The 22,531-nt window shown below is 56.0% G+C and overlaps 3 protein-coding genes across 6 annotated transcripts in view; 1 reads left to right on the top strand and 2 right to left on the bottom strand.

The window, feature by feature from the left end:
• The window catches only part of CATSPERD (cation channel sperm associated auxiliary subunit delta), a 44,803-nt gene extending 41,962 nt beyond the window's left edge, over window positions 1-2,841 (top strand). The window contains exons 21-22 of the mRNA XM_070416970.1: window positions 1,510-1,667; window positions 2,604-2,841. Of these exons, the coding sequence (XP_070273071.1) occupies window positions 1,510-1,667; window positions 2,604-2,841 (396 nt within the window). The remainder of the gene's footprint in view (window positions 1-1,509; window positions 1,668-2,603) is intronic.
• Window positions 2,842-9,561: 6,720 nt separating this feature from the next.
• PRR22 (proline rich 22) lies at window positions 9,562-11,702 on the bottom strand. Of its 2 annotated transcripts, XM_070415908.1 has the most exons (3): window positions 11,123-11,702; window positions 10,971-11,033; window positions 9,562-10,666 (listed from the first exon to the last, which is right to left on the bottom strand). In XM_070415908.1, the coding sequence occupies exons 1-3, from the start codon at window positions 11,250-11,252 to the stop codon at window positions 9,579-9,581; spliced, it is 1,281 nt and encodes a 426-aa protein (XP_070272009.1). In that variant the 5' UTR covers window positions 11,253-11,702; the 3' UTR covers window positions 9,562-9,578. The 2 variants fall into 2 exon arrangements, with proteins under 2 accessions (XP_070272009.1, XP_070272008.1); XM_070415907.1 differs by having other exon boundaries at window positions 9,562-11,033; window positions 11,123-11,155.
• Window positions 11,703-11,799: 97 nt separating this feature from the next.
• DUS3L (dihydrouridine synthase 3 like) lies at window positions 11,800-16,971 on the bottom strand. Of its 3 annotated transcripts, none has more exons than XM_070415903.1 (13): window positions 16,773-16,971; window positions 15,588-15,876; window positions 14,826-15,338; window positions 14,428-14,469; window positions 14,108-14,260; window positions 13,762-13,878; window positions 13,489-13,554; window positions 13,310-13,420; window positions 12,980-13,076; window positions 12,776-12,851; window positions 12,238-12,426; window positions 12,036-12,164; window positions 11,800-11,941 (listed from the first exon to the last, which is right to left on the bottom strand). In XM_070415903.1, exons 1-13 carry the CDS (start codon window positions 16,868-16,870, stop codon window positions 11,869-11,871), a joined length of 1,953 nt encoding a protein of 650 aa, XP_070272004.1. In that variant the 5' UTR covers window positions 16,871-16,971; the 3' UTR covers window positions 11,800-11,868. The 3 variants fall into 3 exon arrangements, with proteins under 3 accessions (XP_070272004.1, XP_070272006.1, XP_070272005.1); XM_070415905.1 differs by having other exon boundaries at window positions 15,288-15,338; window positions 16,773-16,951; XM_070415904.1 differs by lacking the exons at window positions 11,800-11,941; window positions 12,036-12,164 and having other exon boundaries at window positions 12,338-12,426; window positions 12,980-13,159; window positions 16,773-16,951.
• Between the last annotated feature and the right edge of the window lie 5,560 nt (window positions 16,972-22,531).

The following is a 22,531-nucleotide window of genomic DNA, read 5'->3' on the forward strand; positions in this document are numbered from 1 at the left end:
GACAGCAACATTTATTCTCTCCATCCTGGGGGCTGGAGGTCAAGGTCAAGGTGCTGCAGACCTGGTGTCTGGTGAGAGGCCACCTCCTGGTTCCTAAGTGACTGTCTTCTCCCTGTGTCTCCACGTGGCCGAGGGGCTAGGGAGCTCTCAGAGGTCCTTTCATAGGGGCACAGCTTTAGGATCTAATCACCTCTCCAAGTCCCCATCTCCTCGAACCATCCCCTTAGGGGTTAGGTGTTTTTGTTTGTTTGTTTGTTTTTGTTTTTAAAATATATTTTATTGATTCTTTACAGAGAGGAAGGGAGAGAGATAGAGAGTTAGAAACATCGATGAGAGAGAAACATCGATCAGCTGCCTCCTGCACATCCCCTACGGGGGATGTGCCCGCAACCCAGGTACATGCCCCCGACCGGAATCGAACCTGGGACCCTTCAGTCCGCAGGCCAACGCTCTATCCACTGAGCAAAACCGGCTTCGGCAGGGGGTTAGGTTTTAACATGTGAATTTTTTTTGGGGGGGGGATACCAATATTCAGTCCACAGCGGGTGTCGGGGGGCGGGGTGGGGAGCACAATGGGAATGTAAGACCTGTGACTCCTTTGGGAATCTCTCCCAAAGGCTTTGGCCAAACATTCAGAACTGTGGGCATTGCTGATCATATTCTAGAACCATCCAAATGCCCATTTCTAAGGGGCTGATTAAATTTGCCATCTGTTCTGCTCAGCGAGCATTTCTATCATGCACATTGGTTTGTACACAACTGACACATAAGGACACAATGTCAGTAAAGGGAAGAAATGGCATTAGTCCTTTTGGGATGCACATTAATAATTTCCATTGACTGAGTCCCTCAACTCCGAAGGCACAGACACAGCGCAATGCAGCAACGCTCCCAATAGGTGATGCTGGCTCCCACACCTGGGCCCAGTCCTGCCTGCGGATTCTTGGCTCCTTTTTAAAATCCGCACTGGAGGACATGGGGTTTTGTTTCAATGATTTTTTTAGAGAGAGAGGGAGAGAGAGAGAAACATTGATGTGAGAAACATCCATTGGTTGCCTCCCCTACATACCCACAACGTAGGTATGCTGGCCCGATTGGGAATCGAACCCTCACCGTTTGGTGCATGGGACGATGCTCCAACCAACTTAGTCACCCAGCCAGGGCGTGGCTCCTTTTTTACACCCCCTTCTGTCATGCGAATTTGGTCATCTGTTTTGTTGGTGACATTGGTTTTACTTGTGTGGGTTTTTTTTTTTTTAACGATGTGAAATTCACAGAACACAATGAGGCTTTAGAGCACACACTCATTTGTCTTGTACATTCACAATGTTGCACAAACGCCGGGAAAGCAGAGGGAGGGGTGAAGCTGAGCAGCGTCCACAGCCACCTCCACAGGGACCGGGAGCACGGGGCCCTGGCCTGAACCCTGGGTGGCTGGTGAGCAAGTGGGGCTGACTGTGGTGCTAGCATGGCTTTCCCCAGCTCCCACACCCCTGTTCTCCTCCCCAGAACTATGTGAGCTGCCACGACCCCAACAATAACAATCCCTTGCAATGGCCTAACGTCCCATATCAGATCTTGGGAGGCCCAACAGAAAACAAGATAATTTTCGACCAAAGGAATGGAATCTATGTCTTTATCATTTATATCGTGGATCCATACTATAGGTGAGTAGGGCGGGGTGGGGGAAACCGCCCTGTGCCCGGGGCCTCTCGGAACGGCTGGGCACATCACACGTATGGGAGACCCATTCTCCCAACGGGGGCCACAGTTACCCTCTCATGCCATGTCTGGTGATGTGAAGGAGCCAACTCAGAAATGTTCAGGGATTCTGCAAGCCAGTTGACTTGAAATTGGCCATGGTGGGAGTATTTACACCAGGGGAATCCGTGCACAGTATCAACCAGAACTCTCCCACCCCAGAGCTGGCTGTAGAATACTTACCACCCATGAGGACTGAGAGCCTCCTAAGTCATATCTGGTGTGCTTATCTGGATCATCAGTGTCTCCCACTGAGAAGGGAATCATGGGGGCCCATTCTCTCCCTCCATCATCTATCCCTTTAAGACAGGTACAAACTCCACCTCCCAAAGCATGTGGAGACCCTGACTTCCCTAGAGGCCCCACATCCTGGACCAGAGGGACTAGCTCTGAGGTGGCACTGGGCAAAAGGCACAGGGGTGGGGACATCCAGAGGGGAGAGGAGGCTACCTGTGAGATGTGTCACCTCCTCCTCCTTCACCTGCCTCCAGCAGAGGCCTCAGCGAGTTCTCCCATCCCCTGGCCCCCCTCCTGGGGCGCCCTTCCTGCCCATCCTGCTGGCCGCCAGCCTCATGGATGTCTGTGGCTGTCGTCCTGCCCCCTCTCCACTTCCACATTGTGATGGAACCTGGGTATAGAGCAGGGGACTCCAGGGGTCCTGGGGGGGGGGGGCATGACCGCTGCCAAAATACACAAGCGGAAGGCAGGCTCAGGATGGATAGAGTTGAGTGGATATATATGGGACCTGCTGTCCTGGTAGCGGTCCAGGGCCCTCATCTTGGTGTTAATGTTTTCTGGGTAAAGGCAATGTCCCATGGTCTCTCCCCACCCACCCCTTGCAGCTACTGTCACCTGACGACCACCTTCAGCATCTACGTGTACGGGGCCTTCCCACTGCGCATCCTCCAGCCTGAGATCACCATTACCCTGATCATGATAACCATCCTGCTGTCTGTGTGGCTGGCCTACATGATCCCCAAATGGCTGCACACGGAGCAGGGCCACAGCTTCAAAGGGTACTGGGTCAGTCTGTGCAACAGGTGCAGAAAGTCTTGTGCGTGTTTCCAGTTTAGGCGCTGAGGTGCCCTGGAGGCTCAGAGTTGTCATAATAAATTGTGTGCAAAACAAGCAGGTGGCCTGAGCATCAGTCATGGGTGGTGGTTTCCTGACACCTACTTGCACTGCTCTGCCTTCCTCAATATGCTGGTGTCGGGGTTCCTCTCAATGGCAGCACCTCCATCGGCTGTAACAGTCAGGAGGGGGAGGCCCAAACACTAATCAAGAGGAGCGGGTGACGCAGACCAGCAGGCACACATGGAGTGACAGGCGGCCTCAGCAGAGGGTGAGACAGTGACATGTGCTGTTAGAGAAGGTTAAGACCCAGGAAAAAGCAGTGGAGTCCATGGAAGACTGATGGATGAAATTCCATATCTTTGTTTATAAACCCTAACACATGTACAAACAAACATATAAAGGCATGTTTTATATAAACACGAATAAAATTTTAAAAGCATATATTTTATTATATATGTTATTTATACATATGCATGTAGGTGATGCGCACATATGTATACATACATGTCTATACATATACATGTGTATGTGTATGATATATAGGGATATGTGTGTACATGCATACATAGGTAGACATAATAGGTACTCGTGCATATAGTATGTATACATATGCATGTGCATGTCTGTGTAATGTGTATACACTTATGTATACATATATAGTATGCACACACAAGTATATATATGTGTAGAGGTAAGCATACATGTTTGCACATACATACTTTATTATGGCTGTATATATACATAAGCATGGGTATATACCTATAAGTAATGTAAATACATACATGTGCACACATGTATACACATTCCAATACATGTGTGTATAGATAATCTATATAGGTGCGTGCATATATTCATGCACATGTATACATATATGCAGGTGTATGAGTTGCATGTGTGTGCATATATGTGTGCACACATATAGACAATACATATACATATATATGTGCGTGCATGCATACAGTACACACATTTGTATGTGCGGATATGTACTGTATACATGTATACACATGTGTACACATATACTGTGTGTGAAATGCATGTGTGTATGCAACATGTGTGCATATGTATACATATATGCATGTGTGTAGATACTGTGTACATAAAGAGGGTGGGGCAAAAGTAGGTTTATAGTTGTATGGAAAATAATCTCTCTCTATATAAAACCCTAACTGAATGGTGGAACAACTGAACAACCGGTCACTATGCCATACACCGACCACCAGGGGGCATGCACAGAACATGGTGGGCGTCAGCAGCAGGCGGCAGAGCGTGGAACATGGTGGGCATTGGCCATGGTGGGATGGTGGAGCAGGTGAGCGGGGGCGCCAGACCAAGGTGGGGCATCAGTCACTGTCATCAGGGTGAGCTTCTGGTGGTTACTGAAAATTCTTTGCTCCCGCATGCCACAGTCCCACCAGACACTCGCACCTGCAGCTGGCACCAGCCCCAATTGTCCCTGGGGTTTCTCCACCTCCCCCTGCTCCTGAGGGGCGATCCCAAGCAGCAGCCACCTCTCGCACCCACTGCCAGCAACAGCCCCGCTCACACCTGCTGCCGGCGCTGGCCCCAATCGCTCTGCGTCAGTCTGCATGGGAGCAGTGGCGGTGGCAGGGCTGCCAGGAGACAGGGGACTGGGGGCCATGGCAGGAGGGGCTGGGCAGGGGCACGGAAAATGGGCCAAGACCCACCCCTGTGCCCACTGCAGCCTTGCACCCCACAGTTCTTTTCAAGGTGCATGAATTCGTGCACTGGGCCCCTAGAATAATAAAAATACAATACACTGTTTTGCAAATTCACAGCTGTAAACCTAATTTTGCCCCACCCTTTACACATACCATACATGTATACTCTTTCCATCCATCTATCCATCAGTGGGAGGTCACCACTTCATCATAAACCCCGGTGGCATGGGGCAGCCATCTCACTGTCAATGGAAACTTGGGTGGTCCCACGACTTTTCCTGTTTACTCTTAGGTTAAAAAATATATCTGTGGTCATCTAAAATGGCCTAACGCAGCCTCAATCCAGTCATCGACACCTCCACTGCCAAATATAGTGAAGTAACCACTTGCTCTGCCCTCCGGGCTGGGCAGGATGGCCCCCACCACCTACCACTGTAGCCTCTCTGGAGGGGACGTGTTTGGTTGTCAGGTGACACTGGCTTCCTGTCCCTGGTCTGCATTCATCTTCAGAAAAACAAACGCATCTTCTTACAAGCTCATCATCCACTACCTCCTTTGCCAGGGCCCTTCATTGGGGACACTTGATTTTTCATCCCAAATACTCCACATGCTACTTCAGGGCTCAGCAGGAAGCCCAGGGAAGTGTGCTCGGACTTCTCTTCGGTGCAGAACAGAGATGGGACAGACACAGTGGGGACAAACATAAATGATGCCAGTACCTGTGAAAGTCCAGGAATGGAGGGAACAGTGCCCAAATGGCATAGCTGTCTCCACTTCTTTCTTTTTAAAATATATTTTTACAGCCAAAACCGGTTTGGCTCAGTGGATAGAGTGTCGGTCTGCGGACTGAAAGGTCCCAGGTTCGATTCCGGTCAAGGGCATGTACCTGGGTTGCGGGCACATCCCCAGTGGGAGGTGTGCAGGAGGCAGCTGATCCATGTTTCTCTCTCATCGATGTTTCTAACTCTCTATCTCTCTCCCTTCCTCTCTGTAAAAAAATCAATAAAATATATTTTTTTAAAAAAAATAAAAAATAGAGCAGAGAACCAAGATGGCGGCGTAGGGAGCGGACCTGTGTGTGCTGCTCTCTCACAGCATCATTGAAACTATCAACTATGAAGTAAACAACCGCCACTCAGAACCATGGGGAAGTTGGCCCAGTGGGAGATCTACAACTGGAGGAAAAGAAAGAAGCGCAGTAAGACTGAGTGGGAGCTACGGAGGCACCAAAACCAGAGGTACGCAGTCACACGCCACGCGGGCTGCAAATGGATTCTCGGTTTTTTACGAACCCTCGAATCCTCTGGGCTTGCTCGGGGCGGGTCTCTGAGGCCCCAGATCCCACAGGGAGAGGCGGCCACGGCCTTGCAGTGGTCGGAGAGCGAGGGAAGCTCTGATACGCGGCTGCTCGCCGGCACCGAGGGACAAGAAGTCCTGGTGTCCCGGGGAGGCGAGGGGCGCGGAGACGCCGCCATCGCTATTTCATCCATGCTGGTGACTCCCTGTGACCCCGCCCTACCCTCAGGGCTGTGCCAGAGGCACAAGAGGGAATGACTGTGCTTTTACAAACTCTCAAATCCACTGAGCTGGTTAGGGCGGGTCTCTGAGGCCCCAGGCCCCAAGGCGAGAGACGGCACGGCCTTCCAGCGGTCAGGAAGCGAGGGAGGCTCTGGCGCTCGGCTGCTCGCCGGCACTGGGGGACGCAAAGTCCTGGAGTCCTGGATAGGCAAGGGGCCACTGAGTCTCCGCCCCGGCGACTCCCTGTGATCCCGCCCTACGCAATTTACATTCCCATCTGGGCTGTGCCAGACCCACAAGTAGAAGCGCCTTTTCTTCTGCAAACTTTCAAATCCACTGAGCTGGTTCAGGCGGGATCATGAAGCACCAGACCCTACGGGGAGAGGCAGCACGGCCTTGCAGCCATCAGAAAGCGAGGGAGACTCTGTTGCACAGCTGCTCGCCGGCACTGGGGGACACAAAGCCCTGGCAGAGATTCAAGGGGCCGCGGAGACTCAGCCAGTGCTATTTGCTCCGCCATGGCGACTCCCTGAGTCTCAGCCTTAATCAATTTACATCCCCATCCAAGCTGTGCCAGGTGCACAAAAAGACCCACCTGCGCTTTTGCAGCCTATCCCAACAAATTGCAGACTTCAACTGCTCGCAGCCATGAGAGACACACTCAAGAAGCAGACCCAGGAGAACCAGGATGGCGGCATAAGGAAGAGACCTGTGCGTGCTACCTCGCACAACAACATCGAAACTACCAAATATCAGACAAACACCTATCATACAGAACCATGGGAAACTTGGCCCAGTGGAAGCTCTACAACTGGAAGGAGAGAAAGAACATTGAGACTGAGTAGGATGTGACACCAAGTACAGAGCCCAACCCAACAAACTGCAGATTTCAACCCCTCGCATAGAAAGAAGCGCATAGAGACTGAGTAGGATGTGCTGAAGCACCAAGTACAGAGCCCATCCCAGCAGGCTGCAGATTTCCCCCGTGAGGTAGGGACGACCCCGGTGAGGTTGAAACGGCCCCCGTGAGGTAGGGACGACCCCAGTCAGGTCGAAACGGCCCCGGTGTGGTAGGGACAACCCCGGTCAGGTTGAAACAGTCCCGGTGTGGTAGCAACAACCCCAGTCAGGTTGAAACGGCCCCCGTGAGGTAGGGACGACCCTGGTGAGGTTGAAACGGCCCTGGTGAGGCTCAGACGGCCCTGGTGAGGTTGAGACTACTCCAGTGAGGTTGGGACAAATAAAGGGGACCAGTATGGACTGATGAACAGGTGTAGATACAGAAGCAGAGCAACATTGAACAGAATGTTAAACTACAATGGGGAGCCTGGGGAGGGTTGGGGGGGGGGATTAAGAGACCAACTGAAGGACTTATATGCATGCATATAAGATTAACCAATGGACACAAGACACGGGGTGGGGGGGGCGGGGGATAGGGGCCGGGGGGAATGTCATGGGGGGGAAAAAGGAGACATATGTAATACTCTTTGTAATACTTTAAGAAATAAAAATTATTAAAAAAAATAAAAAAAATAAAAAAAAAATAATAATAATAATATATATATATATATTTTTGATTTCAGAGAGAAAGGGAGAGGGAGAGGGAGAGGGAAAGATATCGATGATGAGCGAGAACCATTGATCGGCTGCCTCCTGCACGCCCCCCCACTGGGGACCGAGCCCGCAACCCAGGCATGTGCCCTTGATTGGAATCAAACCTGGGACCCTTCAGTCCACAGGCTGACACTATCCACTGAGCCAAACCAGCCAGGGCATAACTGTCTCCACTTCGCTGAGCTTTGGAATAAGGGTTCAGGGAGATGAGCCATGTAAGCACCGCGGGACTTGTGGTGTGGTGCTGGGCACGGAGAGGCACCAGGCTTCAGCTCCCCCTCTACCCTCCCTGTACAGCTACTTCCTCATTCTAGTCCAGCCCCTGACCTCCACCACCCAGCCTAGGGCCTCTGCAGCGGGAGGGGAGCAGGCCTCCATCTCCCTTTGCTTCCTGATCCCTTATATCAAGCATCTCAAACTCGTGGCCCACAATGAATATTTTTGTGGCCCAACCAATATAAGGTATATTAGAAACATTTTAATAAAATTTCATAACTTAATTTTTACAATATCCTGTTATACATAATTATTAATGATGAGCTACGTTCGCTAATGACTGATCACTATAATCGTGTTGCATTCATTTCCCTTACACGCCTTACGCGCAGGCACCCCATTTCTCTCCACTAATACTAGCAGCAAATATTTTGGCAGCCGATTGCCACGTCATTAGTCTTGGACTGACGTGTTTGGTGTGCGCAACAGGAAATATTTCACTTCGGATAAGAAAAATAGGCTTACTTGCGTTACGCTTATTAATTTGTGCAGTTATTCTGTGTCTGGTAAGTTAATATTCAAGAAAAATATTAATTTTTATTAAAATGTTCTATTATTTTGTTAACGATGGAGTCGTTGTATTCAGCATGTCTCTATCGAAATAAAGCTACGTTTTTATGAAAGTTGAAGCCTTTGTTTTTTCGTGGCCCACATACACTTACACCTGTTTATTGGTCCGTGTTAGCCTTTGCGTTTGACATGCTTGCCTTATGTCACCTGGGAAACCAAGTTGGCCCCTTCAGGCTCACCTTGAGGGTTTCAGAGGCTGTGGCTGCAGCTGCCCCGGGAAAGGCTGAGGAGAGCCTGGAGCAGGCAAGGGGAAGAGGAGCTCCATGGGCCCGAGGAGGAGACAGGGTGGGAAGGAGCAGGGGTGAGATACGGACCCGAACTCCGGGCTCTCCTGCGCCTGCTGCTTGGGATAGAGGACCTCTGAGGGGACCCAAGGGGGCACGCAGCATCCGAGGCCTGGCTGGATGCCCTTCCTGGGACAGACTTGCCCACCCTCGTCTGTCACCGGGTGCACTCTGCTGGTCCCCATCACAGGTGGCTTGTTTTGGGGTTCCACCTCCCACCTGCCTGCCCAGCTGCCACCCTCAGTCCACCAGGTGCCTTCACCTCCACCCAGCACTTGCCTCCATGTCTGCCTGGACCAGCACGGGGTCCCTCACAGGCACCATGGCCCCTCCCCAGGCCTCTCACCCACCCCTTGGGAGGTGGGCTGAGGCGGAGCCCAGCTGAAACCCCCTCAAAAGTCCCCTCCACTGACTATGGCACAAGGGGACAGCAGAGGGCAGGGCTGGGGCCCACCCTGCTGCTGTCTCTCCCTCCAGGCAGGTTCCTGCCCGTCTCTGGGCAGCCTCGACTTCCCTCACCAAACTCGGAGTGAGGAATCCTCACAGCGCAGGCGTCTGGGTGGCAAAGCCCCCTTCCTTCTCCAGGGCCCGGACAGAAGGGATTTAGAATCCCGAGCCCAGGGCTCCTCGCTCAGTCTGGAAGCCCGGAAGCCCAGGAGGCGCGGGGTCCTGCAGGGCCTCCCCTCCTGGTTTGGGGCCGTGGGGCATTAGAGCAGGTGAGAGGCAGCCCTCCACGTCCGCCCCTGGCCTACCGCCCCCATCGCCACTGAGCAGACATTGGGCTGAGATCAAATCCGCTTTAATGGGGGGTGGCTCCCAGGTCCTGCCTGGGTCCCGGGGGTGGGGCGCTGGCCAGGCCCATGGCCTGCTTACTCTTGCCTCCTTGTCTCCCCTTTTTGGTGGCTGAGGCACCAGACTTTCTCTTGCTGGGGGGCTCGGCCCGAAGCACAGGGGCCGCAATGGTGATGGCGGGGGGCCCTGGGCAGGGTGGTGGCTCCTCGTCGAGCGCCTTGAAGTTGAAAAAGTAGTCCACGTTGGACACAGTGTCCAGGATCTCGGGCACGCTGTAGTCGAAGGACAGCAGCTCATCCGGCAGGTGCAGCGAGCGGATGTCGCTGGAGGAGTCATCCCCACCGCCCCCGCTGTCGGGCAGGGCCGGCCCCGGGGCCTTGCGCAGGGACCCCTCGGGCTCGGCACCCCCTGGCAGGCAGTCGAAGAGCTTCATGGCGTCTTCCAGCAGCACCTTCTCAGGCAGCACGAAGGCCCTGGCGGCCTCAGGGGACCTGGTCTCTCCCGCCTCCAATGGGGCTGCCTTGGGGGCCCCAGGGCCTGGGGGGTACAGCAGGCCCGGCCCAGTGCCACCGCCCTGCAGCTCCTTAGCAGGGAAGGCTGGGGACTCCCCAGGCATGAGGAACTGGCTCAGGCGACCCTTGAGGTGGCCATAGCCCCCGGGGGGCAGCGCGGCCTCGGCAGGCAGTGCGATGACGACAGGCGGCAGCTTGTTTTCCTTGGGCAGCGGCGGGGGCAGGGGCACCAGGCCTTCCTTGAGCAGGGGCGGGGGCAGCTCCACGAAGGCGGGGGCTCCCCCATCCCCCATAAAGCCCAGGGTCTCAGGCCCGGGCCCCTCAGGGGGGAAGTAGGGCAGGAGGTACTGGGGGCCCCCGGGCACTGGCTGGAAATGGGGGTAGGGTGGAGGCGGCACCGGGGCCTTGAGGTAGTGCTGGGACTCTAGGAGGTAGGTGCTGGGTGAATTGGGGCCCCCAGCTGGCACCCCACCACCCGCTGCTGCCAGCTTGTACAGGGACGCCTGGCCAAAGTCGGTGGTGGCCCACTCGATTCGGTAAATGCGGGGGTCAAAGAAGCAGCCGCAGGGCGCCATCTGGAAACCTGCGGGCCCAGGAGGGTGGCCCTGAGAGGGCAGGGCTACAACCCGCCTGCAGGGGAGGGAGAATGAGACGGGGGCCCTGAACCCGGGGGCCTGTGGACATGAGCCTGGGCTTGAGGGACCCGTCAGGGCCATGAGCAATAGGCCTTGTCTAGACGGGGCACGGACCGCGGTCCGGGAGCCCTTTTGGAAAACAAGGGCATGAATCTTGCTTCGAGGAGCCTCGGAGGCCATGGTGGAGGCAAGATGGCCCTGCCTCCCCCAACCCACTCCCGGGTGCAGTCAGGGTTGGGAGGAGGCCAGTACCTGCTGGAGGGCCTGGAAACACCTCTTTCTCCAGGTTTGGGGGGTGATACAAGTTGGAGGAACCTGTGAACAAAGGCAGGCTGGTAGTGGGGTCCTGAAGCTGGTGGGCAGAGCCCCACCCCCACCCAACCCCGCTGCTCCCTGACGCGTACCCACAGTGGGGAGAGGCTCTGTGCAGGCAGGAGTGGGCTGGCTGCCTGGCCCCTCGGTGCCATCCAGGCCCCGAGGGCTGAAACCTTCTTGGGGGGCTGCAGGAGTGTAGAAGGGCTTCGGGTGCTGCATGGGGGGTGGGGGCCCAGCCTGGGCAGGCCCAGAGGGTGGCAGGTGGGAGCACAGGCAGCCCACCCAGAGAACAGGCTCAGAGGTCGTGCGGAGTTCTGTTTGCCTGGTTACTCCGGGCAGCAGGTTCCAGGCCGCTGGTCAGGATTCCGGGTATTGGAGGTGGGGGAGGGGGGACAGGGATAGAAGGGAAAACCAAGGCAGCCACAGACAGGTGTCACGGTGTGGGGCAGATCCTGGGCCTAGTACACTGCCTTCTGCCTTTACCAGCAATGCCAATCTAATAGCTCTGAGGCCCCTTCCTCCAGGCAGCCCACCCTGATCCACACCCCCATAGGCCAAAGGTTCCCCTTCATGGTTCCCCCCCAGAAGCCCCAGCGGCTTCTTTATATTCAAGGCCTCTCTGGGCATCAGCAGTGGCCTGCCGGGCGACTTTGGTGAATGAGGGAGGGAGGAAGAAGGGAGCTGTCAGGGACAGGGATGGGCAGGTGTCCAGGGAAAGCTCCCGGGGGTGGGAAGGGGCAGCCTCGGGGTCACAGAAAGGCCCGAGTTTTAAAAGAATGAAGTTTATTGTCTTCTCACTCGCCACGGCGCCTCCGAGGCCCTCCCACCCTTGCAGCTACTTGTATGCATTGGCCTTGTGTTTTGGCACGAAGACGAAATTGGGTGGCACAGGTCCCAGCAGCATCTCACTGTGAGGGCAGGCGGAGGGCAGGGTCAGGCCTGGGCCACACCCCCCCAACCCAAGACATGCACCCCCTCCCCCGGCTCCTCGGTCCCAGGCACCTAATGCGGATCCAGTCGGCGGCCCTCTGGCTGGCCATGAGCGTCTCCAGGTAGTCTCGGCCCAGGTAGTAGGGGGGCCGCTCGTTGATCCTCTGTGGGAGCCGCTCCAGCAGACCCACAGGCACATACCTGCAGGCAGGTGGGGACAGGGTGGGCCAGGCTGGCCTCACCAACACCCGCCCCGCAGCGGCCCCACACCCACCTGCACAGGAAGGAGAGCCATTCGAGGAGGAAGCGGCGGGTCTTCTCCACGCCCTGCGTGTCCGAGCCCCAGTGTTCCAGGCCGTAGTTCGTGAAGTCCCGCAAGATGTCCAGGCGCTCGGATGAGGAGATGTCCCAGTGTCGCTGCTCCTTGATCTCCGTGAACAGCCAGGGCTTGAGCAGGGCACCACTGCGGGCGGGGAGTGGTCAGAGGCCCCAAACCCACAGTCCCTGTCCCTCCAGCTCTGCAGACAGACTCTCCAGCTGTTCCAGAAGCCTTGAAGCCCAAGAGTCCCAAACCGCACCCCAAACCAACAGCTGCAGAAATTTGTAGTCCCTCCGGCCCCGGCCAGCTGCAGGCCTGCCATCTCTCTGCACAGACAGCCACCCGCTGGGGATAAATGGACCAGGAGGCCAAGCCGTTGGGCTGAGGCACTGTGACAAATGGGACAAAGCTCAGACACACACCCACCCTCCCGGAGCTGCAGGCCGGGCCCAGGGGCAGCTCCAGATAAGCCCCAGGCCCCGGGCCCACCTACCGGGCAATCATGATTCCAGTGACACCGGTCTGCATGGCGCAGTTAGCGTCCTCATAGGATAAGATGTCCCCGTTTCCTGAGGGGCAGAGATAGGGCCTCAGGGAGCTGCCTACAGGCAGGAAAGCCAGCTCCAGGGGAGTTCTTGTCAGCCCAGCAGCCCCCACGGGGGCAGGGAGGGGTCTCAGGTGAGAGTTGGGGACCCACCGAACAGGGGCATGGGGCTGGCCGCCGCCACGCACTGCTTGATGTACTGCCAGTCGGCCAGCTTGGTGTAGCGCTGCTCCCGAGAGCGGCCATGCAGCTAGAGGAAGAGTGGCCACACAGGGAGGGGAGGCAGGACATCAGAGAGAGAGAGAGAGAGAGAGAGAGAGAGAGAAACCCAGGCTGAGACAGACAGAGACAGACAGACAGACAGACAGACAGAGACATGGAGGGAGATCCGAGATGAAGAGGGAGGTGGGGAAGAGAGAGACCATTAGAAGCGGTAGCTGGAGTGCCCCCGAGGCCTGATACCCGCTGCACCCCGAGACCCACCGTGACCAGGGCTGCCCCCCAGTCCCGCAGCTTGGGCAGCAGCCTGTGTGCCAGGTTCACACGCTCCTGGACGCCCGTGCGGATCTTCACTGTCAGCGGCACATCCAGCACCTGTGGGGATGAGTGCGGTCAGCAGGGCGCAGAGCCGGGTGGGGGAAGGTGGGGACAGCTTGGCATACCTGGTCCATGCCACGCACAATCTGCTGAAACTTGGCCGAGCGGTTCATGAGGGCGCAGCCCCCACCCTGGGAGAGACAGGCGGCTGGAGCAATGGAGGGCAAGACCCAAGCCGGGCCCAACACCCCTCACTGTCCTTGCTGTGAAAAGGGAAACTGAGGCACAGGGACCCCCGTAGGTTCCCAGAGACTGAGGCAGGAGTGAGGCCGGCTCCCTGACCTCCACCCTATCTACAATCTGCCCACTCTGGGAATCCAGGGCTGAATGGTCGCTACCTTCTTGTACACAAGGTCGATGGGGCAGCCAACGTTGATGTCCACGAAATCCACCTCGATGGTGCGGTTCAGCAGTTCTGCGCACTTGGTCATAGTGTCCGGGAAAGCACCCTCCAGCTACGGCAGGTGTTGGAGCAAAGGAGGTGAGGGGCCAGGGCCAGTTCAGACCATCCCTGCCTGGCCCCACCCCGGTCCCATCCCCAGGCATTAGCCCTTGGAGATGCATCAGGCTGGCGCCCCCGGCCCACGGCCGAGGCGAGAGGATCTGGGAAGTGACACCTGCTCCAGACCTTGGCAGTTGAAAGCCCCTTCTCCCTCTCTCTCCCTCCCTTGTGGCAGCACCAACCTGGACACCAAAGATGTCCTCGCACGGGTGGCGTTTGAGCAGGGCCCACTCGGACGTCTGGCCTTGCAGCAGGTTGGTGCAAACAGCCATCTCCCCACACGTCACGTCAGCCCCGTAGCGCTTACAGATTCGCCGGAAAGGCAGGTTCCCACACTGGTGGCAGTGGGGGACACAAACAGGTAAGGGTGTGACAAGCAGGGCCCCCCAACTCCTGCCCCCACTCCACTGCTAGTGTCAACAGGAATACCCAAGACTGGCAGGCACTGGCACTGTTGGAGTGACCACACTGCCACCACCCAGCCCACCCACGTGGGTCCTACCGTGGTGAGGGGGGCCAAGTACAGTTTGCCACTGATGTCGAGCTGGAAGGAAAGAAAACACCACTGAGGCTCCACCCTCCAATCTGGATTTTGAGGCCTCCCTCCTCCCCACAATCTAGAACATGCTGAGCTTTGCCCCACTGGCCTAGCACCCTTTTTCCTCTTAATCTCTGCATATGTCAACCAATCCATCAATGAGAAGTGGTCTTTTCTCCATACTCTCTTCTGGATAATTTCTAGTCAACTATCAAAACCCCAGTCCCAATGCCCCCTCTTCCATGAAGCCTTCCCCACTGCCTCCCTCTGCTTCAGCCTTGACTCTCTGGGGCTGGGAGGTGTGTCCAGCTCTTTCTGCTCCCCATTGCTAGCGTCCTCAACAGGAAGCCTGTGCCACATACCTGCCTCTTCTCACAAGACCGAAGCCTGACTATGTCCTCATCCGTCAGGGGCCCGCAGGTCTGCATGGGGCTGCGGGGAGGGGTACCAGTGCAGGGCGCCAGGGGGGCCTGCTGGGTATCACAGTTGTCCTGCCCTGGGGCACTCTCAGCCCCTGGGACCTCAGGGACAGTGGCAGAAGGGGTGGGGCTTGGTAGGTGGCCCTTGCCAAGCTGGTGCAGGGCCTGCTCGGCACGCTCGAAATGGATCTTGCGCTTTCGCAGCTGCTGCTGCAGAGCTTTGTCCAAGCCGTTGCGGACGGGAGGGGCTGGGACCACCTCCTCCCGCACCAGATTCTGGCCCTCAGGCCCCAGATGGGCCCCAGCAAAGCGGCAGGTCACACCATAGGGGCACCTGCCATAGTTCTCGAATAGTACACAGCGGGGGCCCAGGTCAGCCGGCTTGGTCTCCAGGTAGCAACTCACATCGTGTAGGAAACGACAGCGATCACCAAAAAAACACTTTGCAGCTGATTCCTGCAGGGAAGAGGGAGGCAGTGAAAGAGGACAGGGAGCGGCGGGGGTAGCCAAGCTTTGAATCAAAGATCCTTCCCCTCCTGGCTGTGTGTCATTGGGCTAGTCAGTAACCTCACTGTGCCTCAGTTTCTTTATCTGGGAAATGGGAACAATAATGCTTTTCACATTACAACATCATGAGGACTGAATGGGGGGCAGAGAGGCTCCAACTGAAGGCTTCCGGGACTTGATGGTGACAATGACACTAACCTGCACAATGGAGGGACAGAGCCTGTTCTTGTCATAGTGGGAGGGTTTTATGTGAGGCCGGGCCTTGTTCTGACCCCGAGCTCTCTTCTGAGTCTGAGGCTGCTCGAGGTGCTCAGCTGCCTCCTCCGTGGCGCCCTCTCCTGGCTGTCCATCTTCCAGTCGGATCCGCTTGGCCTCAGGCTCAGACAGGTCACAGTCATAATGGTTTCCTCCCGAGGTTTCCTGGCTGGGCTTCTCCCGCCCTCCAGCTTCCAGGAATTCATGGAACTGCTCCTTGGTGGTGAGGTATCTGCCACCGGAGGAGGAGGAAAAGGAGGGCTCGTTGAGGGAGCCCCCGACCCGCCAGAGTTCCACTCAATGAAAACTGGGGAAACTGGCTGAGGACATTCGTCTCTGCTTCCATGCTCTGCTGATGGGAACTCACTATTTAAAACTGGACATCTGGCAGCCTGGGAGCACCTCAAGGCTACAGGAACGCCCTATTTTGTCTCAGCCCGGAGTGTTAAGCCAAGTACAGTATCAGGCATGAACGTCCTAGGCCACGTTAGGCTTAAAAGAAACTACATGTCCCAGCATGCCTTACAACGGGACAACAGCCGCCACACTTCCCAGCACACCTTTCAGCCCTACAGGCCCCAGCCTGCCCCGCGAATCTCTTCAGACAGAAATCTCACGCCCAGCCCGGGTGGCCCAGGGGTTGAGCGTGGACCTATGAACCGGGAGGTCGCAGTTCGAGTACCGGTGGGGGGGTGTGGGCTCGATCCCCAATAGGGGGGACGCAAGAGGCAGCCGAACGATAATTCTCATCATCGATGTTTCTATCTCTCCCTCTCCCTTCCTCTCTGAAATTAATAAAAATATATTTTAAAAAAGAAAAAACTCAGCTTAAGTACGGCTGACTGGAGGTGCACATGCTCTAGTCCCGACATGCGCTGGAACTACAGTCCCCAGCCTGCATTGCGGCCCCCGCCTCAAACCCGCCCATCTTAGCACGCCCCGTGGCGTCCTTAGTGTGACAGCCTCCGACGTGCTCTATCTCAGGTACGGCCACGGAGGAACAGCCCGGACTGAAGAAGCCTGCGAACTTCCCGCCCAGGGCTGCCCTTCTCCCGGCATGCACCACTCGAGCCGCCCTACGGGTCCCGGAAGGCCCCGTGAGGTTTTCTCTCAGTCCCGGCAACTCACCGAGATTTAATGGGCGCCACTCCTCGTTCCAGCGCGCCGGCTCCTAAGTCGCCACCGCCACCACTCTCTGCTGGGGCCTCCGCCGCACCCTCCGCCATCCGCCCCTTTCTCTCTTTGGAGTGTAGCGAGGCCTTCCGGGTCGCGCGTGTGTCCGGGCCGCTCGTGCTGGGAAGTGCGCATGCCCGGGTCGCTCCAAGAGACGCCATTGTACGCACGTCGACGTTAACGGGGGCGGGGCGGGGCGTGCGTGGGGGTGGGGCCTCTGGTAGCACGTGGGAAATGTTCAGTGTCCTCGAGGGGCTCGCAAGCTGCCCTCCCGCGGACAGCAATCTGGCTACAGAAGTGTTTTGTGTTCTTGCCGGGTTTTAAAAAAAGTGTTTCAGGTGGAGGGAACAGCCAGTGCAAAGCCCTGAGGTCGGACCCCGCCTGGGGTGTTGGAGAAACGGCAAGCCCCATGTGGCTGGACCTGAGTGAGCGGCGAGGTGGCGACGGGGAGGAGGGAGGGCAGGGAGGGGTTGTGCCGGGCCTCGCGGCCTCCTGGGAGGACTTGGCTTTTACCCCGAGAGAAGTGGAAGGGCTGTCAGCAGGGAGGCAGAATCAGCCACTGTTTGTGACAGCCCCCCTCCCCGCCCCCGTGTCCTATTGTGCCCGCCTAAAGCGCCCTGTTTCTGGCGGAGGTTTGGTGCTGGGCTCTCTGGACCCTGCCTGCGAGGTTCGAATCCCAGCCCTTCCACTTACCAGCTGGGGACTTGGTTGTTTAATTTCTCTGTGCCTCCCATCTCCTCATCAGAAAAATGGGGCTGATAAAAACATCTCTTTTAGAAGGCAAGAATTTAATAAATAACAGTCAATAAATGTTAATGACTACTGTTCTTATTTCTTTATTTCTGTTATTTGCCCTGAATTATGTGAACCCAGTGCCGTGGGAACGACCAATCCCTTCGATTCCCTTGCATTTCGTTGCAAAACTCGACAAAGCTTTCCCTGGGAGGGAAGTGACGCAGGGAGTGTGCACCCTGCTCAACAAATGGAGAAGATGAGGACCTAGGTCCTAGGTTCACTGAAAAAGGATTTGCCTGACGCCACAACAGGCTCCGAACTAGCTTTGCAAGAACTGGGAGAAAATGGAAGTGGGCAGGGGAGCAGTTTGTCTTCCATCACTGGCCTCGGCTGCCCTCTGTAGGACAATCGGAATAAAGCTGGAGTCGGGGAATCTAAAACTGGAAGGCACTTCCGCAGTCCTTGGGAGATCTCTTGCCCACCTCCAAGGAGGGAGCTCATTCCTTCCCAAGGGGCCTGAGGTTCTACCAGTCGTCTCCCCCTGTCCTCCCGCAGGCACCCATGACCAGTCTGGGGAGACAAACAGACCCATAGCGCAGGACCGCAGGAACACGGCCTCCAAGGAGAGCTTTCCCAGGGTTCCATGGCTCTGCCCTAAGGTGCTCTGGCCACTCTGTGTGGGGTCAGGAAGGTTTCCTGTAGGAGGGGGGCTGTGGACTGGCCATTGATAACCATGACATTAATATTAATGACATAATATTAATTACCCATTATTACTTATACTGTTTAACAATATAACATTACTTTTTTTAACCAGCAGCTAAACCATTACTGAGCGTTTACTGTGTGCCCTTTTCATGCATTGACTCCCTTATTCTCTCTGACTGTGAGTGGGAGTGACTGGAATTTATTCTGACTCTACCTGAACTCACAGGCTGCAGTGGTCCCTGGCTCGGGGACTGCCGCACTGTCCTGAGCCTCCGATACTGCCTCTCTCCGCCCACAGCTTCCTGCCAGCTTTTCCTCCAGTGTCTCTCCAGTCCGTCTCCTCTCCCATTCCAGGCCTCAGTGTCTTCTCATCCTGCCCCAACAGCCTATCCTCCCACAGCTCTTTCTTTTTATTTTTCTTCATTGATTTTAGATATATATATAGAGAGAGAGAGAGAGAGAAACATCAATTTGTTGTTCCACTTATTTATGCATTCATTGGTTGCTTTTTTTTCTTTTTAATGTTTTTTTTTTTTTTTTTTTTTGCTTTCAGAGATGGGGAGAGAGAGAGAGAGAAACAAGAAACATCAATGATGAGAACAAATCACTGATCGGCTGCCTCTTGCACTAGTGATATAGCCCACAACCCGGGCATGTGCCCTGACAGGGACTCGAACCCGAGACCTCCTGGTCCATAGGTTGATGCTCAACCACTGAGCCACACCGGGTGGGCCATTGGTTGCTTCTTATATGTGCCCTGACCAGAGATCGAACCCTCAACCTTGGCATATTGGGACAATGCTCTAACCAACTGAGCTACCTGGCCAGAGCCCACAGCACTTTCTAATACATATCTGACCATGGCCCCCAAGTTCCTACATGACCCAGCCTCTGCTGCCTTCCCCAGCTTCATCCCTTATGACCTCACTCCCTAAACTCAAGCACCAAGTTCATTTCAGACTTCCCATGAGCCAGTCTTGCCTCCTAGTCTTTGTATATGCTCTTCCAGGAAGTCCATTCCCTGCTCCTAGTCACCTTGCTCATTATACTCACACTAGAGGCCCAGTGCACGAAATTCGTGCACTCAGTAGGTGGGGGGGGCGCCTCAGCCTGGCCTGCACCCTCTCACAGTCCAGGAGACCTCGGGGGATGTCCAACTGATGGTGTAGGCCTGTTCCCAGGGGGAGTGGGCCAAAGCCAGCAGTCAGACATTCTCAGCACTGCCGTGGAGATGGGAGAGGCTCCCGCCACTGTTGCTGCCCTTGCCAGCCTTGAGCCCGGCTTTTGGCTGAGTGGCACTCCCCCTGTGGTCAGGTCAAAACCAGCTCTCCAACATCCCCCAAGGGGTCCCAGATTTCGAGAGGGCGCAAGCCAGGCCGAGGGACCCCACTGGTGCACCATCAGGGCCAGGGGAGAGTCGTGGGAGGTTGGCCAGCCGGGAACCGGGCTCCAGAGCGTGTCTAGCCCGTCTTGCTCAGTTCTGATCAGCCGGATTCCAGCAGCATGCTAACCTACCGGTCAGAGTGTCTGCCCCCCTGGTGGTCAGTGCACGTCATAGCGACTGGTCAACCGGTCAACTGTCTGCCCCCTGGTGGTCAGTGCGCATCATAGTGAGCAGTTGAGCAGCCTTAGCATATCAGCTTTGATTGGTTCAATGGTCGACCGGTCGACCAGACACTTAGCATATTATTATATAGGGTTTTCTCACCTCTTTTTCCTCTGGAAGCCTCTCTGATGGCCCCCTGCTCGAAGGGCAGCGAGGGCGCAGCATCCCTTACAGGCTTACAGGCTCTGCAGCTGCCTGAGTGTCCCCCATCACTGTTCTGATTACTCTGGAAGCTACCTGGCCACTTCCCTACTGGACTGTGAGCCGAGAGAGTAAGGAAGTTGGGTCTACCTCGGTCACTCTGTGACCCTGGCACCCAACACAGGGCCTGGCTCACAGCAGGTGCTCAATTAGCACTTCCTGAGTGAATACATCTTACCATGGCTGGGAAACAGACACGGGGTAGGACCTGCTCTAGGGGTCCCACCTTCACTGAGGTTGTGGCAGGGGGCTGAGGCCTTCCCAGGTGTCACCCTGGAAAGTGTGGGGACATTGAGGAAGGTGAACCAGGCTTGGGTCATTCTCCAAAGCAAGAAGGAGGCGGGGGGCGGGGGCCGAGGGGCGGGGGGTGCGGGGAGAATGAGGCACCCAGGAGGGGTTTGTGTGGGGCCAGGGCAAGGCAACGGGCACTCCTCTCAAGTCCCTAGCGCTCTCTCTGCCTACCTCTATTATTCCTCCTGTTACTGTCCCAATTTTTTTAAAAATATATTTTATTGATTTTTTACAGAGAGGAAGGGAGAGAGATAGAGAGTTAGAAACATCGATGAGAGAGAAACATCGATCAGCTGCCTCCTGCACATCCCGAACGGGGATGTGCCCGCAACCCAGGTACATGCCCTTGACCGGAATCGAACCCGGGACCTTTCAGTCCGCAGGCCGACGCTCTATCCACTGAGCCAAACCGGTTTCAGCCCAATTTTTTTTTAAATATATTTCTTTATTGATTTCAGAGAGGAAGAGAGAGGGGAGAGAGAAACATCAATGATGAGAGGGAATCATTCATCAGCTGCCTCCTGCACGCCCCCTACTGGGGATCGAGCCCGCAACCCAGGCATGTGCCCTTGGCCGGAATCAAACCTGCGACCCTTCAGTCCACAGGCTGATGCTCTATCCACTGAGCCAAGCCGGCTAGGGCTGTCCCAATTTTTTTGATCCTCTTTTTGTATTTCGTTGTGTGTCCCTCAGTCTCTTTTCTTCCTTTCTCTGCATTTCTCTTTCCCTCCATGTTTGTCTCATCTCTCTTCACATTTCGTTATTTCTCTGTGGGTCTCTCTCTGCATCTCTCTGTCTCTTCCCCCTCCCCCCACCCCTCTCCTCTGTCTCCCCCTTGCCCTGTAGTCCATCCTGTCCCTTTCTGCCAGGCCGGATGGGGTTGCCAGCAGCGAGGCAGGTGCGGCTGGGCTTGGTGCCCACCTCTGCTGCGGCTGCCCCGGATTTGTGGCTGCGCCTTCTTTATCTGGGGCTGCAGCTGCCCCTTATCTTCTGGCTTCAGGACACGAGACCGGGATTAGGGCAGCCCGGGGCCAAGGACATGAGACAGCAGGGCAGGCGGGTGACCGAGAGCCAGATGCCAGGGTGGATGTGCTGCTGGGGCTGCTGTGTGTGTCTGAGCGTGTGGGGGGAGACTGATGGTGTAGACACATTTACAGCTGTGACTGCTGAGTATGAATGTCTTTGGAGGTATCTGTGTGTGTGTCTGTGAGCACGTTTATGTGTCTGAGTGCATGTGTGTCCTCTGTATGTGTGACCGTGTACACATTTGTGGCTTTTGCGTGTGTCTGAGGAGTTAATGGTGCAGCACATTTGTGGCTTTTGAATTTGTGTCTGTGTGTGTGATGGTGTATATATATATTTGCAGGTACTTTGGGGTGTGTCTGTGTGTTTACTGCATGTCTTGCTGTGTGTGACTGTACACATTTATGGCTTTTGAGGGGGAAGGTCTGTGCCTCTGTGGCCTAGAAAGCTTCTCACTCCAGCCCCGCCCTGCAGTGCCCACAGGACTCAGGCCCGGCCCCCACCCGGCTCCCTCCGGCCACCCTGATGGCTTTCCCACCTTGCGGACCCACAGCCTCCCTCCAGGGCAGGACTCTTGACCTACGACCTGTGGCTGTAAATGGCCCTGTGGGGGCTGCCACCATCCCTGCTTTTCCCATCCTCGCCTTGGAACCGGCTCCTTCCTGCCGCTCACAAGCCTCAAAGGCCTCACCTCCTCTGGCCCCTGGCACCCTTGCTCTGACCCCGGCCGGGTGTGCACACCCAGCTCTGTCCCCAGTCGGCGCACTGAGGCCTTTCTTCCCCTCTCAGCACCATTTAGCTGAGGGCGAGGATGGCGTTGCCACAAAAGAGGCCTGAGCCTAGTTTTGGGGAGCCTCTTGGAAAGTGACACTACCCATCACCGAGGGCCTGTGCTGGGCACAAAACAAACCTGGTCGTCTGCACGTGGGGGGTGGGACAATGCTTAGCGTGTGGAGATGGCTAACGCTCTAGCTGGGGACAACTGGAGGGAGGAGGGCACAGAGGGCACCGGGCCACCTCCACCCCCGAAGGGCTGGTCCCTGGGGGTCCTGAGGTTCAGTCCTGGGCCTTTGGGGCCTGGACCAGCTCCTGACGCTAAGATGGAAACTTCTCCATCAGCCAAGTCCGAGTCTTGGCCAGCGGCCGCCAG

This window comes from Myotis yumanensis, unplaced genomic scaffold (assembly GCF_028538775.1).
Source record: "Myotis yumanensis isolate MYYU_CA2020_CCGP unplaced genomic scaffold, mMyoYum1.0.hap1 SCAF_5, whole genome shotgun sequence".
Taxonomy (NCBI): domain Eukaryota; kingdom Metazoa; phylum Chordata; class Mammalia; order Chiroptera; family Vespertilionidae; genus Myotis; species Myotis yumanensis.

Excerpts from the sequence above, each read along its gene's own strand:
- PRR22 (XM_070415907.1), bottom strand. The coding sequence starts at position 10,898 with ATGGCCTCCGAGGCTCCTCGAAGCAAGATTCATGCCCTTGTTTTCCAA.
- DUS3L (XM_070415903.1), bottom strand. The coding sequence starts at position 16,870 with ATGGCGGAGGGTGCGGCGGAGGCCCCAGCAGAGAGTGGTGGCGGTGGC. Across the intron at positions 13,879-14,107 it reads AGGACATCTTTGGTGTCCAG|CTGGAGGGTGCTTTCCCGGA; the intron begins GTTGGTGCTGCC and ends CACCTGCCGTAG. Across the intron at positions 11,942-12,035 it reads GCCGACTGGATCCGCATTAG|TGAGATGCTGCTGGGACCTG; the intron begins GTGCCTGGGACC and ends CTGCCCTCACAG.